Here is a 19,114-nt window from a genome sequence, read left to right as displayed (position 1 = left end):
GTCACTCCTGCTAGTCTTTTTCCATCATCCAGAGTGTTGTTCCCTTCTCCAGCTGTGATTATTGGAGGCACTGTTAACCCCCTTTCTTAACTTTATCTTGTCTGCCCCACGTTCTGCTCTCTGTATTCTTTCCTGATCATCAAACTTTCTCCATCCTAGATTCAGGACCATACATCTCCGGCTCTGTTTAATCTGTCTGGGTGCATTTGGGTTTGCATCCTGTTTTCTATGTTGTGATTGGCTCTGGACTTTCTTTTCAGAATTGCTTTTGAGCAATGAGTACCCATCTTGCCTTTGCACACGTTAATAATGTAAAAAGGTGTTGTGTTGGTTGCAAAATTAAATTTGGTCAAATAGCTTATCACTTTCAGAGTTCATTAGGGAAATTTATATCTAGAAACCCATTTTCACTCAGTTAGATAATCTTTTCTGTTCCCTAGCTGTGGCCCTCTTAGTTATAGGCTTCAGTAAATAACAAGTGCTATACTATTGTAGGGTGCACACAAAAGCTATAAATATATGTGTGGAACAGAGGTCTGTAAGATCTACATTTAGGCAATATAGGGATATTGAGTACAATTCAACTATAACATGGCTGACAACAGACACAGCAGTGGGCACAGGAGTCAGCACAATATGGTAACAATATTGACAAAAGTCAATATTGATATGTTGGTAATAACATTGTTTCTGGTAGAATGTCAATTTGTTGTTGTTGTTAAACTGTCCAAGAATGGGATTGAGGTGAGATGCCAGAGCCTTTGCCTGCACAAGTCTGCCGGTGTATACCTGTCTGTGTGCCTAATTCTAGTATGTCTGCCTGGAGTCTATTGTGCTGTTGAATATGTATGGCTTTTCTGCATCTTCTATCCCTCACTTCCTTGCCTGGATTCAAAGCTTAGACTTCACAAGGTGTTGCTAGATTTCCTTGAATTTGAGTTTTACTATTTACAGTTCAGTAGACTACCCCTCTCCCACTCCTGTGCTGATATCCTAACCCACAAGATGATGCTATGAGGAGACAGGAAATCAGAGAACTGAAGGGATTCATGTTTTTATTTTAAAAAGCCACAAAGAACATGTTTTGTTTTGGGAAATGGTACCATTGGTTAACTAGAAGGTATACCTTTCCAGATGCTAAACCTTCTAGTGCCTTAATCTTGAAGTTTTATCATTGCCTTTTATCAGCATTTAGTCAGTTTTGATGAACCCAGTTAATAAAGGAACTGCATTTATTCAAATTTTCAGTCCTATGCCATCACTATTGCCAGTAGCATGAAGCTATGGTGTTAACAATTAGCTGCTCCTATTCATTCCTAGGCAGAATTATTAACTGTTTTATGTAACATAAAACAAAACAAAAAATATACCAGCTCAATTGATCTTTTAACTGCATCAAAACACAAACATTCCCAAGAAAGTCTCCAATATAACCCAGTAATGCTTATCTGTGGGCAGAAGGGCACATACTTTTAGGTTGTTGGTAAGGATTATATTGGCTTAGTAATTAGAAGTTGTGGGTTCTCTTCCAATAGTGATGGCTTCACCAGCAGTGAATATTAAGTTAGGTGTCCAATACTAGGTATTGTTTCCCTCTTCCTAAGCAAATCTTAAGTCCAATTAGAGAGCTGTTGGTTACCACCAAGGTATGTTTGCAATTACTGCATCCTTGTGGCTATTTTGACATGTTGTTTACTGATGTGGTTCATAGGCATCATAGCTAGGTAGGAAAATATTACAGCAAACCACAATCAATGAAAGTGCAGAGGTATGAATCCCAGTCCCAGTAGAATTAGCCATAAAATACTCCCCCACCTAAGGCTCAGAGAACATTATGGAAGAAAGGGAAGAAAGATTACAGAAGCCCAAAGATCAGGGAGTTTGCTGTGAGATTGTTTAACATCAAAAGCTGCACTCACGAAGTTTCACCAACATGACTTCCTATGAACAAGGGTGACAAAAATGGACATACAAGCTAGACTTGGAAAATCCCATGAAGTGTCAATCCTACACTAAGAACTGTATACAACTGAGGAAATCTGGGAGTGGGAAGAGGTGGTTTTCCCCAGGGAAAAGTACGCCAATACGTAGTACAGTGCCAAACTCTCAGCTTTGAATACATGCATACAAGTGACGGACTGAAGAGGCTATATATGTATATACATATACAAATGCAAAACAATTAGTGACAAAGAGAGGCAATGGATTTGAAAAAAGTGGGTAGGAATATATAGGAGTGCTCAGAAAGGAAGGAGGAGCAGGAAATGTTGTAATTATATTAATCTCACTATTCTCAAATTACTCCCACATTTGTGGAAATTTGTTATATTCTTTAATCTAATACCTGTATTAATAAGGTCCCTATGCTGGCTCAGTTTTATATCAACTTGGCACTGCTAGGATCGTTTTAAAATAGGGAACTTCAACTGAGAAAATTTCCTCACTTGAAAGCCCTGTGGGCAAGTCCAAGGTGCATTTCCTTGATTGATGATTGATGGGGTTGGCCACCACTGTGGATGGTGCCATCCCTCACTAGGTGGTCCTGGGTTTTATAATAAAGCACCCTGAATAAGGCATAAGTAGCAAAACAGCAAATAGCATTCCTCCATTACTCTGCATTAGCACCTGCCTTGAGGTTCTCACTTTGAGTTCATCCTGCCCTGCCTCCATCACATGGACTCTGATGTGCAAATATTAGCAAAATAAATCCCTTTTCTCCTCAAGCTCCTTTTAGGTCATGATATTTTATCACAGCTATGGAAAGCCATGCTAAGACCATCCGTAATGTTGAATTACAGCAAAGAATAAAGCAGGTATGTTTCTGAACAATTAACACCAGATGGTGTGTATTTAAAAAACAATGTTCTTACTTTTAGACAGAACTTAAACTATATCACTGTCTCCTTAACTTTAGTTTCAATTAAGTCATTCAGCACACATTCAAGTGAGTAAAGTAAGCGACTGTGCCTGGGTTTTTATCATGTAGTGCCATAATTTATACATTATCTTTTAAATCTAAGAATTGGTATGCATTCATCTCCTTTTTGAAAGTTGCTTTCAGAAAGAAAGTTCTTTTCCATTCAACCTGATTTGAAAATGGTTTGGGGGGGACTGACTGAGGATATGAGCCTAATAGTTTCAGTGGGCAAGTTCACCTGCCCTCGACATCGTCCTCTATGATCAGCACAGGAGATTTCATTCTCATTATTTGCAGAGTGTGGGTGTGTGTGCATGTGGAATATAGGTATGCATATACTTGTGCGTGAATGTGCATATGTAGAGGCCAGAGGTTAATGCTGAGTGTCTTTCTCTGCTTCTTTCCACATTATTTTTACTGTTATTATTTATGGACAGGTTCTTTCACCTAAATTGGTGTTCACCAATTTGGCTAAACTAATTAGCCAGGCAAGCCCTAAGAACCCTCCTGTTCCTTTCTCTCCAGGACCATGATTCCAGGCACATGTTACCATAACTGGTATTTTACATATGTTCTTAGGATCTGAACTCCTCATGTTTCTTCCACAAGTACTTCTCATATAGAGCCAACTCTCTCATTCTGAAAAGGACTTTTTAATATAAGAAATTCTTGATGGGAGATGCCATTATGTATATATGTTTCTCATACTGGTTAATGAATAAAGCACTGTTGGCCAATAGGAAAGGAAGATAGGAGGGACTAGGAGACAAGGAGGAAAGAGGGAGTAGCAAGGAGGAGTCAACATGGAGAGTCTGGAGAAGGCAGAACCGCCAGCTGCCTCTCCCTGGTAAGACCACGTGGAAATACACAGAAATGTGTTAGTACTTAAGACAGAGCTAGCCGATAAGAAACTAATACAGGGTCAACAGAATTATATCTAATACAAAGTCTCTGTGCGTTACTTGGGGCTGGTGCGGTGGCGGGACAAGACCAGCAGCAGGCGGAAAAACCTTACTCCTTGCAAATTCTGACTCCTGTTACAGTTTGAGGAGACAATCTTACCAATGTTTATTCCAATGACTGCTGCCTTACTAAGTACTGGGTTTGAAGTACTTTAAACTTTCACATTTAATTTCAGTTACTAGATAGTGATGCCTTCAGAGGTACAGAAGGATGTTCTGTATCATTTGCAACACTGTTTAAGTTGTATATATCCTTCAGAACAGACTATGGAGAATTTGTAGTGAGATTTAAGTAAGTTAACATTGCTATCTTTATTATATTTTATTTATTTGTGTGTGTGGGTTTGTTTATGTGTGTATGCCACTGCACAAATTTGAAGGTCAACTTGGCAGTAGGCAATCCCTACTTTCTACAATGTGGATCCCAAGATTTAAAATCAAGTCTCTGGGTTGGTGGCAAGAGCTTTCACATGCTAAACTATCTTGCTGGCCCAGCTTCTATTTCCACACAAATATTAGGAAAGGGAACAAAGCTAAGAAGGTCAGTGATTCTTTATGTCTACCTGAAAGTCATGGACTTCAATACTGTCCATCTGTGCAGATAAGTCCCCTGAGCTTGATCTGTCAGACAATGTTGGCTACACTTTAGCCTTTCAAACTTTGCATCTTCCCTCATGATAAATGGCCATCTTTGCTCCACTATTACATGCTCAGATACAGTCTTCCAGCAAATGAATGAAGGAATACAAATGTCACTGGTGTGGAATATTGTTTTAACACAAAGATGTGTTACATTTGTTTCTGCTGGGGAATATTAATTTATGAGAAAGTGTGTTACAGTTGTTTCTGCTGCCTTGGTTACCATTGTAAAGGTTTATTACATTTGTTTATGTTGCATGTGTTTAATTGCAGAAAGATATGTTGAATTTGTTTCACCTTGCCTGCCTAAAGCGTCTGATTGGTCCAATAAAGAGCTGAGCTGCCAATACCTAGGCAGAAGAGGCATAGGCAAGGCTAGTGAGCACACAGAATAAGAGTAGAAATCTAGAGTTGAGAGAGAAGGAGGAGAGAACGAGGGAGAGACATGTCCAGAGCCAGAAACCAGGCATCTAGCAGCCAGCCAGACACAAGAGGCACTGAAAGTAAAATACAGAGAAGGATATGTGAAAAGTACCAAGGCAAAAACCTAGATGAAGAGAAACAGGCAAGTTAGAAGAGATAGCAAGAAATGAGCCTAAACTAAGGCTGAGAATTCATAACTAAAGAAACTTGTGTGTCATGATTTGGGAGCTAGTTGGTATCCCCAAAAAAAAAAGGCTATTACATGCTACTCTTGCAAGAAGCTTTCCCTCTTAAGTCTATATTTCTAATTTGTTAGTTCTATTACTTAAGTTTACAATTGTTTTTAACATCAAATGTCTAAATCAAGCTTTTCATAACAGAGTTAGTGCGTTTATTGAAATAAAAAAACTTTTCCCAGCACTAATTCATATTGATATTCACCAACTAGTCAGTCAGAGGCCAGTCAAAGTGCTAAAGGATTGCATGCAATGTATCCCCTTCTAATAGCAAAAACCCAAATTACTCTTCATTCAAATTTTTAATTTTAGTAGAGTTGATGAGAATGATCCTACCCACATGTGTTTTCTTATATTAACTAGGATCTCAATAAGGATTCAGGCTTTAATATTACCCTTAGATACTCTGAAGTAGGGACAGAGGTCTGTATTTTTCTCTTTCTTACTTTCTTTTTCCTGTCTTAATATCTCCCCCCCAAGCTATTCTCTCTCTTTCATTACCCAGTTTCATTCTTCACCCCATGTCCACCTTGAAATCACACAGTAACTAAGCTGCATGCAGACTCATTTTGGTCTTCCCACCTGTCTCAGAACTAGACTTATAGGCAAGAACCAGCAGATGGACTGTGTTTCAACAGGCATTCCTGTGAGTGTGAGGATCAGAGGGCTTTGTATGTGAACCATTGGGTAAGAAAGTCCACTGATATTAGTTAGCAGAAATATCTTACCCATTTCTTAGTAATACGTGCCCTTCTTCCTTAAGGACCCATAGCATCTTACTAGAAATAGATTTTTAAAAGTTTTCTTTTTTGGGTATTTATGTTCAATGACTTTATGGATGAAGAAGAAATAAAATGTGACGAGCATTTTTTTTTTAAATTCTCAGTGTTTCTGAAGTGTAAATTTGCACCCCAACACTATGATACTATAACTAATTGCCAAATAAGAAAACTTACTCTTAACTTTTTAATTTTTCCATCTATGAACTCTTCCTGAAATTTATTGTTGTTTTTCTTTAGTTGTTTTACTCAAAATTAAATACTGAAAGTTCCCATCAAGTTTTGTAGTCTTCCTGCTGAACATAGTAAAACAGCACTCCAGCAGTTTGAAACAAATATTACCTTCATAAGAGCAAGGAAACTTTTGACTTTCAAGTAAAAAAACAGCTGAATCCATGTAGTGGAGAAAGCTAAAAGCCATTCAGTGTTAGGAAATATTGTGCACTGGAAAGAAGGTCTGAGAATGTGTTGACTGTACTAAAATGTAACCACAGGCTGTTAGACAAGACTAAATACTGAATACTGTTAGCAAACAGAATTCTGGATGCTATGAGAGGGTGGCTAGAAACTGACATTTTCACGACGAAAACAGAGCATCTTTTTGCTCTCTGTCTAACTGTGGTACTGGTGTATGCACAGGCAGGTGAGTACATTTGTATGTATATTCAGACACTGCTATGTGTACATGTATACCTTTTCATAAGCTTTTTAAGGGTCAGTTTCATAGTACCACAGAAAAACAGAAAAAGCATTTCTACAGTTTTAGAATTTCACTTACACCACTTGGGATAAAACAGAATTGCTACTATTTGATGTTTGTTTTTCTGACATAATCTTATTGAGGCAGGCAAGCCTAGGAGCTGGTTTAGGAAGACTTCCTGATTTATCACTTGTTTATGTATAATTAAACACGCATAGACTAAGATCAGATGTATTATGAGAAGGGTCATGAATAGTAGAAAAATGGTTAGGTGACCTAGTCTATCAATCCAAATAGAGAATCACTCAAACCACTCCCCTCTTAGTAAGCAACTCTTATCTCCTCTTGAATTCAGCAACAACACCTGGGGCTCTTAAAGCTATGGTAAATTATCGCAAAACCATGTGAGCCAGTTTTTTCAACAGGGAGCTAAGAAACTGGATAAAGCTTGAGGAGATTACAGCTGGAGAGAGAGAGAGAGTGAGTGAGTGAGAGAGAGATCTTAATATGGTTAAATGTTTCAAAAATACTTTTAAAATACTTTTACATTGTATAGATTGCATAGTGATATGTTTCTCCATGTACATAGTTTCAGTGAAAATCCTGTGTCAATCCAGTTCATAATTTTCTAAATTGCCTAGTGAGTTCACGTTATTCTGCTATAAGTCTTATTCATAAATACTGGTCATAAAATAATCATTCTTCTCTGACAATGGATACATACTGCTATAATCCCTGTTCTTCAGAGCAGTTGGGGTAGGGGTATTGAGCTTAAGCTCATCCAGGACTATGCTGTGAGACTCTGTCCAAAATAATACTAATAAATACTTACACTAATACTAATTGTGGTGATCTATATGGAAATGTCCTTCATAAGCTCATAGGGAGTGGCACTATTGGGAGGTGTGGCCTTGTTGGAGTAGGTGTGGTCTTGTTGGAGGATGTGTCATTGGGGGTGGGCTTTGAGGTTTCAGATGATCAAGCCAGGCCCAGTGTCACTCTCTCTTCCTGCTGCCTGAGGATCTGGATGTAGAACCCTAAGCTACTTCTCAAGCATTATGTCTGCTTGTGTGCTGCCAAGCTTTCTGCCATGATGATGATGAACTAAATTGCTAAACTGTAAGTCAGCCCCAATTAAATGTTTTTCTTTAAGGTCATGGTGTCTCTTCAAAGCACTCACACTCAAAGAAACTAAAATTAATACTAATAATAACAATAGCAATAAAGGTATTCTAGTGTATGATTTCATATCTAAAATCTGTTTTATTTTGCTTATAGTATTAAGAGTCTGGGGCTTTACATTTATTTGAAATTTGGTTTTAATAATTAAAATGTATACCATAAATCCCAGCACATTAGCTAAAATATTGTAGTCTACAAATTATATCAATTATATCAAATAGAATCACTGCAAATTTGAATTCATCCAAATGAAGACAAAAAAATGATGACAAAATAAATAGGAAACAATTACTTAAATGATTAATTTAAAAGCCATTTATATCAATACTAATATTGAATGAAAGTGGCTTTAAAACTTTTTTTTCCAGAGTCGAGTTAGGTTGTACTTAAAAATCTAACTTTACACAATAAAGTTTCATCTAAAATGCATTGTATATAAGTAAAATGTGCATATATTACATGGAGATAATATTTTCAAATGTTTGAGTATCTCTATCAATGCCTGGTGAAGTAGATTTTAGAGATAAAATAATGTAAGATGTAAGAGTCACTTAATTTCCAACTGTAAATAAGACCTTGTTTGTGCAAATATATGAAGACAACTAAGATGTCATGACAAAGAGAAATCGGCAAATCCGTAATAATAATGAGAGATAGTCATAGTACTGACAGTAACAGATAGTACAGCAGATGTAACACCAGGAGGATACTGAAAAGTTGAATAACATTATCTAGCAACTACACAGAATGTATTTGCATATGTTTCAGACTGAGATAATAAGATCAAGTGTGTTCATTAGCAAATGCCTAGTCTATCAGTAAAATAATTTAATACTTTCAAATATAAGCACTAATTTACATTTTAAATGTAAATAGAGATAAGTATTTCAACAAACGAGTGTTTGCTTATTCTTTTGTTTTAGATTTGGGGTTTTAGAAACAGCATCATACAGCAACACAGACTGGCCTTGAACTTATGCCATCTCTCTTGCTTCAGCTTCCTGAGTGCCGAGATTGCATGCATGTACTGCCATGCCCCACTGACTGTAAAGACTTATTTATTATAGATTTTTCAGTGCATTTTGGAAATAGTTTAAAAGACTTCTCTGTCTTAAAACTAATTCCAAGACTGCATGAAGTTCAAAGTATTAAGTTTAAAAAACTTCCATTTCATGCAGTCTACGCAACAGTCTAAAAACCCTAAGAGGAGGTGAAATCATTATATAGGACCACTTGTTGCAAAATTTTGCTTATAGGTCACAAAATCAACCTGAAGATATTTTAAATGAAATGTTCAATATGTATTTGACCTGAGATGTCACTGATTATAAAATATACTACTAGTTTACATTGTTAAATGAATAGTAAATTTTCTCAACTATAACATGAGTTGGATGAGTGGGGAGGATCTGAGAAGTGTTTGGGGGAAAGGCAATTATTATCAGAATATATTGCATGGATTCTGTTTTTTTTTTTTTTTACTTTCTTTCATTAGAAGAAATAAAACCTGATTCTTTGCTCTGTAGAGCATGCTAAAGACTTAATGTGATGTCATAAGAGCATACCAGTTTCTGAGATTTTAAAATGTAAGACATGTATGTATTCTGAAACATTTAGTGGGATATTCACAGATATGAAAACACCAACAGATGTGGGCTGTTTAAATCAGAACCCAAAACTGTCAACCAAATGAGCTTGGTTGAAATGAATCCCAATTAGTGTCTCACTGAAATAGCTATACAAGCCTATGGGTTTCTGGGCAGATTTATAAATTCTGTGCTTTGACCACTTGAGTAAGAAAGATATTTGCCAGCTTCTTGTTGGTACATATTGGTATAAGATTGGTATAATAGCAAGGATACACAGGCATTATCTAACATAACAAGTTAATAATTCAGAAAATTTGAAATGTGTGTTTCTTAAACTTTACCCCAAGCCTTGCACTCAGTATTTCTATTGATATCTTTTAAACTCTCAAGCTCTGTATAAAGGTCGCTAAGTAATCACTCAATTCAATGCCTTTGGGCTACTTAAGGCTGTATTTTAATGTGTGGCCAAAATCTGGTGCCAATCTCTAAACCTTTTATTTTCCAGAGTTCCACAGAAATTGATAAATGAAGAGTTCAAGAAGGCAAGAAGTTAATAAATAGGAATTTCACATTTAAAGAACTATATGGTGTATATAGCCATGAAAACTGAGAGGTTATTTCAAAGAAAGTTTCCAAATTATAATATATCAAAGCAAACATAGCAAGAAAAACTTAATTTATTTGGTTGAAGTAAATAGTCCTCAAAATTTGCCTAACTCTAAAGTTTCTATTTGTCATGTAACAAAGGATATAAGAATATATTATGATTACCACTGAAATATTTTTCTCGAGTGAATGTTTTTTTAATACCACTAATTTATTTATAAAATAATAGTAATACTTGCCTTAGCGGTATACATTATAATTACAATAAAATGCTAAGCATCTTCTAAGTTTGTAATATATAAAGTAAATTTTAGGTACCTGTCTTAGTTTATAATGTGTAGATTTTTATTAATAAAGATATTTATTGATGGGAGATGCCATTGTGTATATATGTTTCTAATACTGGTTAATAAATAAAGAACTGCTGGCCAATAGGAAAGAAAGATAGGAGGGACTAGAAGACAAAGAGGAAAGAGGAAGTAGTTAGGAGGAGTCAGCATGGAGAGACCAGGTAGACCAGACGCCTGCCCCACTCCCCTGTAAAGAGACCATGTGAAAATACATAGATCAACAGAAATGGGTTAATACTTAAGACAGAGCTAGCCGATAAGAAACAAGTAATTGGCCAACAGCATTATATCAAATACAGAGTCTCTGTGTATTAATTGGTGCTGGAGCGGCAGCGTGACAAGACCAGCAGCAGGTGGAAAAACCTTACTCCTTACAATTTATTAGTAAATATGTTTCACTATCACATACTCTACTACAATCTCTCTTCTTTATATGTATTAATTTTGACTTGGCATTCTTTTTCATACTGACCTGTTGCTCATGTATTATGATTTCCAGTTTTGTGTTTTAATGGATGTGTGCATGTGTTTGTGTGTGTGTGTGTGTGTGTGTGTGTGTGTGTGTGTGTGTGCGTGCGTGCTCTTTTGCCTTCTGTCTTCTTTCTTTTTATTATGCATCCTTTGCCTGTTTGCCTACTTTGTTTCCTAAAGAGGAGATAAAGAGGCATGGAGTTAGGGAAGTAAGAAGATGGACAGCATCTGGGAGGAGTTGGCCGAAATGGATACCATGATCAGAATATATTGCATGGAATGTTTTCCTTTAAGACATCACTAGAGACTGAACCTTCACTCTACAGAGCATGCAGATAACTTACCTTATCTTTTCTCTGTTTTTCATCCTGGTACACAGTCCAGTGTTCCCCATCATTGCTGTAGGCTAGCTTGTAAGAACCAACAAACTGCACATGACCAAAATCCTTAGCCCCTTGTGTGATGATGCCTGTCACTTTGGTAGGGACAAGAAGATCAACCTAAAAAGAGAAGATTACATTCATTAAATGGAATGAATTAATCCATTACACATTTGCAAATCTCTTGAACTTAAGAAGTTAAAAGCCATATATGTGAAGTAGAAAATTCTCTGGTTACTTTTTCTTTGAAAGAGATAAATGCATTTATCATTGGCTTATATTTTTATTTCCTCTTGAGGTATGTAGTCTAAGATTTCTGACCATTTTAAAAATAAAGTGGTAGTCAGTTCAGCTCAGCAGTTCTTCTTATATTACACTGGTGCATCTCTCTTGCAACCTTCTGACACTGAGGTTGAATATTTGTGCTCATAATTTAATGTACAGATTTACTGGTCAACCTAATCATGGAAAAACAAAGTAATATAGTATGTTGTCAATTACAGACTAATTATTGCTCTACAAAGTGCAATACAAATAGTATATGACATTTGACAATGAAATATTCAATAAGATAGCTGCCAGTTTTGTATGAATTTTGTTAAATTCATGAATATATATGTGATTGATATTAATTATTGTGCATTGAAAAATCCCATTTCACAAAATTATAATCCCAAATATCTTGAGGATAAAATCAAGTGTTTACAACTGAAAAAAAATATATATTCATATATGTGTGTATATATATATGAGCAATTGGAGGAAAGGAAAAAAATGAAAGATTAACAATATAAAAGTCTAACTGTCTTTCCTGCAAAACAATGAATTGAAACCTATAAATGAATCCTATGAGTGAAAACTATAAATGAGTGAATAAAAACTAAGCTGTTTCATATTAAAATTATCAAAAAGAAGTGAAACTCAGGAGTTAAGAATGCTTTTTATCAAATAACATAACAAAACAGTTCCAGAATTTTTCTACTTATTTTTAAACTCATTATTGAATCTATTTACACTTTGCAACTCTAGTGAAAACTAAATTTAGAAACTATTTTCTTGGCAGGCAACTTTTGATGTCTCCTTTGCTTTTATTTATGTTTCTTGATCTACAGCTTCCTTCTTGCCTGGACAATGCACCCCCTTGCAGTCATTTCCTGTGACTAAGTGCCATGCTACATCCTTGAACTTATCATCTTTAACCACCATGATCTCATGAGTGACCCTGATACTTTCAAACACTTTTTTTTGGTCCTATTTCAGGCCTTCTCTCCTGTGAGAATGCAAGGTAACCCCAAATAGATTGTCATGGGTCAGATACAGGCCAAGAATCATAACAGCTATAGTGCATAAATAGAAAGAAAGCCTATTTAGTGACCCAATACTCATAAAAATATGTGAAAATTTCCCTAAGTGTTGAACTTTGAGATCACACACACAAAAATGTATATAAATGTGTGTGTGTTTAAATTTATATGGACTTTTTTTTAATTTGGGATAATATCCACTTTAAATAGTAAGATAAATTTAAATGATTAATTAAGATAGAGGACTATAAAACATTTCTGAAGGAAACAGTATCATCTAGAATACCCCATAAGTCCAGCAAGAATGTTGGAAGGTAAAGGTACTGTCCTGGGAATGGATGCTGCCTCATGTTGTTCTGGAGTATTCATGTTTCTCCCATAGTTGGTGCTTTAATTGACCACATACTATATTGCCTCTTACTTACAAGGAAATAGATATTTAGACAAGTAACACAACACAGCACACATTCCAGAGGTAAACAATGAATAAAGAACCTGAAATTCTGTGTAATTTCATTTTGTTTCAGGGGTCCATTGACTACATACATTAATTCTTCTGTCAGCAAATAAAACTTTCAATGAGTCAATGATTATATCACTTTTTTTTCTGGGAATAGTAAATAATTTCTAAGAAGTAACTACTCATTACAATATGCAAAAAGCAACAAAAACAATGATGCATTCACTTTAGGAGAATTCTGTGCTTCAACATGAATCCTGTTGCTTGGCTGATTCAGTTTAAAATCCCAGGTAGCTTTTACTGATACATATTCGAATCTAATTTCTCAGAGACCCTTGGTCAAAGCCTGCTGTCCATCATAATGTTCTTCATGCTGTTGACATTCAAAACTGAAAAATAAATAAGCTACCCATCTGAACTGAGCCTACTGTGAAACATCACAGGCTGCAAACACACAGGAATTTAATGGCTCAGGGATGTGACCCACTTGGGGTTGACTCTTAGCCCAAAATGCTTGTGAATCCTCAGCTCAGATTTGAGGATCAGCTTCTGTGGTGATTCCTACAGTCATCTGGGATTCCTCCGGGGTGGCAATGTTTTCTCCTACACTGTAAACCTTCACTCATTCCACTAGATATGTTTTCCATCCACTCTAAATCACTCCTCTCCTCTAGGTTTTTTTTTTTTTAATCTAGAAATGTTTTTTTTTTTTTTTTTTTTTTTTTATGTTCTGCTTCACATCAGCCAGTGTCTGCACTCAAATAGGCAGCATAGGCAACAATCTGTTTCAACCTGGAATTTATCCTAAAATTCCCTGCATTAAATTTAGAACACCAACCCAGCTCTAAGAAGGCTTCTTTCAGTGTAAAAATAATTTTGACTCATATGTAAAATGAACTTGTTGAAACAGGGCACACACAAAACTATCCTAAGTAAGACACTTTGGGGGTTCTGGCCAATGACCGGATTCTCATGGAAATCTAAGTTAAAGTGGAACTGCAAACTTTCTGGTTAAAATACTCACTATTTCCATATCCTAAGTTTTTGCTCAAATAGGATAGATGGTTTAGAGCACTGGGCTTGTTCAAGGTTCAATATTTGTCAAAGTGCACTGCACCTCATGTCTGAATCTATATGACATGAACCTTACATGTAACAAGTTTCCAATAAAAGTCTCATTGGTATGAAATGCAGCTGGTTCCTTAGTAGGTCCTGTGAAAAGGGACAAAGCTATGGCTAAGTAAGAAAGTCATCGTGTGTCCTGCCAGAAACTACCATCTGCCTTAATCCAGTTTTTTTCTTCTTCTATATGACATAATATTTTTAGTCAAGCTAATGAAATACATAGTTGTAGCATAAGATTATCATCAAAAGCCACTAGCTAATAAGTTTTCAGTGTTTAAATCTTGATTTTTAGACTCAGTGAGTGAGTTCACATAGCTAGATATGGATGTTTCTTAACTGCCTATATGATCTTTCTCTTTCAATCTCTTATCAGGAAGATTAATTCAACCACTGCAGAAGGCATTATGAAAAGAAAATGAATCCACATCTATCCAACAAGGCTATAATATAAATACATAGAATGAGTAGTATGAAAGACATTAGTTAGCAGATCAAATAAAGTTGAGAAAAGAATTTCATTTGAGCAGCACTTCACAGTCCATCACCAAGAGAAGTCAGGGCAGGAACTCAGAGCAGGAGTCAGGAGGCAGGAACGGAAGTAGAGACCGTGCAGGAGTGCTGCTTGATGTATTGCTCCTGGTTCAGTTTTGGCTGCCTTTCTTAAATGGTCAAAGCAAAGGTGCCTAAGGATGATACTGTCCACAGTGGGTAGAGTTCTCCCAAAACATTTTTCAGTGACATAAATTCACTACATAGAAAATTTTAGACACATCTGATGGAAGGAATTCTTCAGCTGATGTTCCCACTTTCCAAATGACTCAGGGTTCTGTCAGATTGATTGATAGCTAATGCATAGCAGCTGCTGCTTTTATTAACAAGCTTGCTTCCATTTGGTTTACTTCTTAACACCTCAGTAGTAATTTTCTAACTTATAGTAATTTAAGACATGCTTTGTTCCATATGGGATTATATGACATCCACTGATGAATAAAAATACATGCATATATTTTGCTCTTCAATATTTCCACTAAAATCAACAAAATCCCAGTGTCTCATCATCTATTTCCAAAGGTAATTTTTTTTAAAGAAAGGATAGTAAAAGGGAATTATATGTAACACAAAGTAATATGGTTTGTGAAAGTAAGGGTATCAGGATAAACAGACACTAGGAAATGTACTTAGAGTGAGATGTACTATCTAAAGTTAATATTGTTTACTTTTATAATATTTTATTTTTACACAATCTTTATATCAAATATTTTTGCAAGCTTAGATCACAGTGGATAGCAGCTTTGAATTTTGTATTATTTTTATCTTGGGTGTTTTGTATACAACAGCAATAGTAACCACAAAAACAAGTTGTGGTGGCTATATTATGTTTGTTATTGCTCTACTAAAAATATTTTATTAATTCCTCTTGATAGTCATTTGTTTCTAGTTCTTTTATCCACAGCCAGAGAACATAAGTTAAACTTCATTTATGTTTCATTGTTCATTGCTGTTCTGATTCTTTATAGACACAAAGAACCTGCTACTTGTATTACAACATGCATTGTTCCAATTTGCTCCACAATTATAGGCTTTCATCTACTGTATAAGTATTTCCCTCTATTACTCACAAAATCTCTCTTGTAGAAAAGTTTATGTTTGTGACACCCCAATAGGAAGGCAAGTTTTAAATTTTGTGTCCTGAAGTGGTACTGAGTACATTTGACGTTTTCCTACCTGTTCAGTCTCACTAACAATATACACATTATCCTCCTTCATTTCCAATTACAAATATTTTTGTTCATCTTTGAGGTTGACTGTCGAACATTTGAATTTCCCATAGATAACTGTGTACTTTTATTATATATTTGGCATTATAAAATTTTGAGCTTTCCTTACTCAAACTTTTGTGATTGTCACTTGAAAGCCCTGTCTAATAGCATTTGGTAAAATTTATTTATTTCTACAATATTTTTTATTTATTCAGTTTTAATACTAAGCTATCCTGGGTATATATTTTTATGTATGTATTATCTGTATGTGTGTATATACACAAATATGTACATGTGTGGGATTATATGTTTATTTATATCCATATATGTGTGTTTGGTATGGTGTGGGAACATACTATATTTTTATAATAACAATTTTCTCAAATTGTGTAGTGATGCCTTTAAAAAATATGTATATACATCCACTCCTGGCTGATCATTAAAGGTTGGTGCTTTTTTTCTTGAAAGTATTGTTATCAACCATTTTACCAGTATACCTCTTAGTAAGGATTTCATTTATGCTTATTGGGTAGAATGAGATGGATTTTCACAAGCTAAATTCTGTTTCCTGAGAGACAATGTGACTTAAAGGTTTTCTTATTTCACATGTAACTTTATTTACTTTTTATTTTTGGGGATCCCATGTAGCACCAGATTTTAAAGTGTTTATTTTTCTTCCTTTGGCTTCTTAACCCTAAATACCAGTTATTCAAATACAAATCTTTACTTTACATTTTCTTATTTGTAGCATTTTCCCAATCACCATTTAGCTTTTTTAAATTCCACAGTGTATTCTCAGATAATTTTCCCATTTGTCCTCAATGTTAATATTTTTATTTCTAGCAATGTATTTAGAGATTTATGTGTTTACATTTCCTTTTTAAATATTGTTACAATGTCTCCCTCATCATTTTAACATCCCCTTCCCAGTCTACTCTTTACATAGAGTACTGCAACCAGTTAAATATTTAGAAAGATGGATAATCTTATTCTGTTCTTCTTCATATCTTCAGGACACTTTTCTCTCTTTGTTGTACTGAATACCAAAAAATCATATCAGTCTAAACATATTTATTCTCTTTTACGAGATTCAAGAAAGTAGAAGAATCCTTGTATTGTTGTCAAAGACCAATGAACTTCCCTTTTTTTAAATCAATTTTTATTTAATTTAGAAGCAAACATATTTTACAAATTAATCCTAGTTCCCTCTCCCTCCAACCCTCCCATGTCCCCTTCCATTCCTCCATTCCATCCCTTGTCCACTCCCCAGGGAGGGTGAGCCCTTCCATGGCTAAGATGATATGGTAATTTACATAAGTGACAGGAAAAATTCTACTTGGGAACTCCTACAGCTGATAAATACCTTCAGCGAAGTGGCAGGATATAAGATTAACTCAAAAGAAAACAATCAGTAGCCCTACTATATACAGACAATAAATGGGCTGAAAAAGAAATCAGAACTTTCCTTTGTTAACCATCAATGATAAGGAGGTTGCCTTGATTTTCTTTCAACTGCCTCTGGCATCCTTCCCAATGCCTGCCAGATATTTACATAGTTCAACTGAATCTGGTTGAAGGACAGTTCTATTCTATTCCTACTACTTTTCTTCAAATAGAGATAGGATATGCTATTTTCTTAATAATACAAAATTTGAAGTGGCCTTTTATTTTTAATTAAATGGAGATTTTTCTTGAATAACTGTAGTTCCCTGTTACATGATTTACATATTATCACATTATTACCAGTTTTCTCCACAAGATGCATAGTCTCAGGGCCAGTATATTTCATTCATTTTTCAGTCCAGTGTATGAATGGTTTCACAAATAAGTAGCACATCCACTGTTTCCTCTACTGTCTCTGCATGGTCTGGGGTACTGGATGATGCATGTACATTGTCAATGGCTGTACTGTTGCCACTTTTGAGTTTCTGGTTTCAGTAAAGTGTTCTGGGGGCCCTCAGCCAAGAGTGCTTTTAATTCTGGCCTCTGGTACTGATTGAGATGTCAGAATCTCATGCTATGGTTACAAGAGATGCTTCCCAGAGACTGGAAAATCCATGTACATACTTCAAGGACTTGAGAGGGTATCAAAGGTTGTAACAATAGTGATCAGCAAATTAAACAAGTTAAAACAATATAAGTGAATTTTCCAGAAGCTCAACACAGAAATACTTATACCTGATTCTTCTTTATCTTCTCTAAAGGAAGCTTTTAAATGATTAGGGTAATCCCATCAGTCTTTGCTCCTATTAAAAAGTATTCCTTAGTGAACAATTTAAAAATACTAGAAAACTAACATAAATCATATTAAATATACACAGATTCAAAAAAATAAGGAAGGCTAGACCTAATGTGCTTCTGTTGACATGCTTAAGTAATGATTCACTGAGGGAGAATTACTTATTTTTTTTTTTGTCATGTCATCAAAAGTAGATCATTGGAATTCTTCATTATAGTTTTGCTTTTGATTTGTTTTGAAAACAGATACTAAGTTATAGTTCTTAATAACTAAAGTAACATGCTAGCTAGTATCCAATATCTCCAACTTCTATATTCTAATAAATCAAGCAGGTTGAGGAAAGTATATAGCCTTAAATACAGGAAGAAAATCACATTTTTCTCATGTTTCTTTTAGAGTGTTATTGAAAGTGACTTTCTGCTGAGTTTATCAAAAGCTAGGTTGCCTCAGGAGAGAGTGGAATTAACATATCTTCTTTATTCACCTTTCAAGACTGATTCTGATTAAGCAAGTACCTTGCCTTATTTATTCTATGAATAAAATTCAGGATGATTCTTAATTGAATCAGTTTACAATTGATAGGGCCATTACTAGTTGGTAATTGACTATTTAATACAAGTCTTTCATCAAAGAGCATAGCAATAAACAATAAAATTTTTGGACGCATTAAAAAAAACTGTTTACGCCAAATTGAAAGATGAAACAAAAAATACTATCAGCAATAACTTACTTATAATTTTGAAAACAATGATCTTTTAAGGTGGAATTGAAATAATTTGTTATGAACAATTTCTAAAAGCCCAGGTGTGAATTGTATAGTCAAAATTTTGTTGCATGCTCTTGAAAAGCTTTCTGAAAATATTATTAAGAATAATTTTAATAATGAGTCCTACCACAGGACATTTTCGCAACCATGTTCACTGTGGCTTTATTCATAATACCCAAAAACTAGAATCAGCCTGGATGTCCTTTGACAGAAGAATGGGTTAAAA

At 35.1% G+C, this 19,114-nt stretch overlaps 1 protein-coding gene across 1 annotated transcript in view; it reads right to left on the bottom strand.

Annotated features, from left to right (window-relative positions):
- Positions 1-19,114, bottom strand: part of Edil3 (EGF like repeats and discoidin domains 3) — a 280,901-nt gene that overhangs the window by 16,028 nt on the left and 245,759 nt on the right. Inside the window, exon 9 of the mRNA XM_051182916.1 lies at positions 11,199-11,354. Coding sequence (XP_051038873.1) covers positions 11,199-11,354 — 156 coding nt within the window. The remainder of the gene's footprint in view (positions 1-11,198; positions 11,355-19,114) is intronic.

The sequence above is a fragment of the Phodopus roborovskii genome, unplaced genomic scaffold, assembly GCF_943737965.1.
Source record: "Phodopus roborovskii unplaced genomic scaffold, PHOROB, whole genome shotgun sequence".
Taxonomy (NCBI): Eukaryota; Metazoa; Chordata; class Mammalia; order Rodentia; family Cricetidae; genus Phodopus; species Phodopus roborovskii.
The sequence above is the reverse complement of the archived record's forward strand: the minus strand, read 5'-3'. Positions and strand labels throughout refer to the sequence as shown.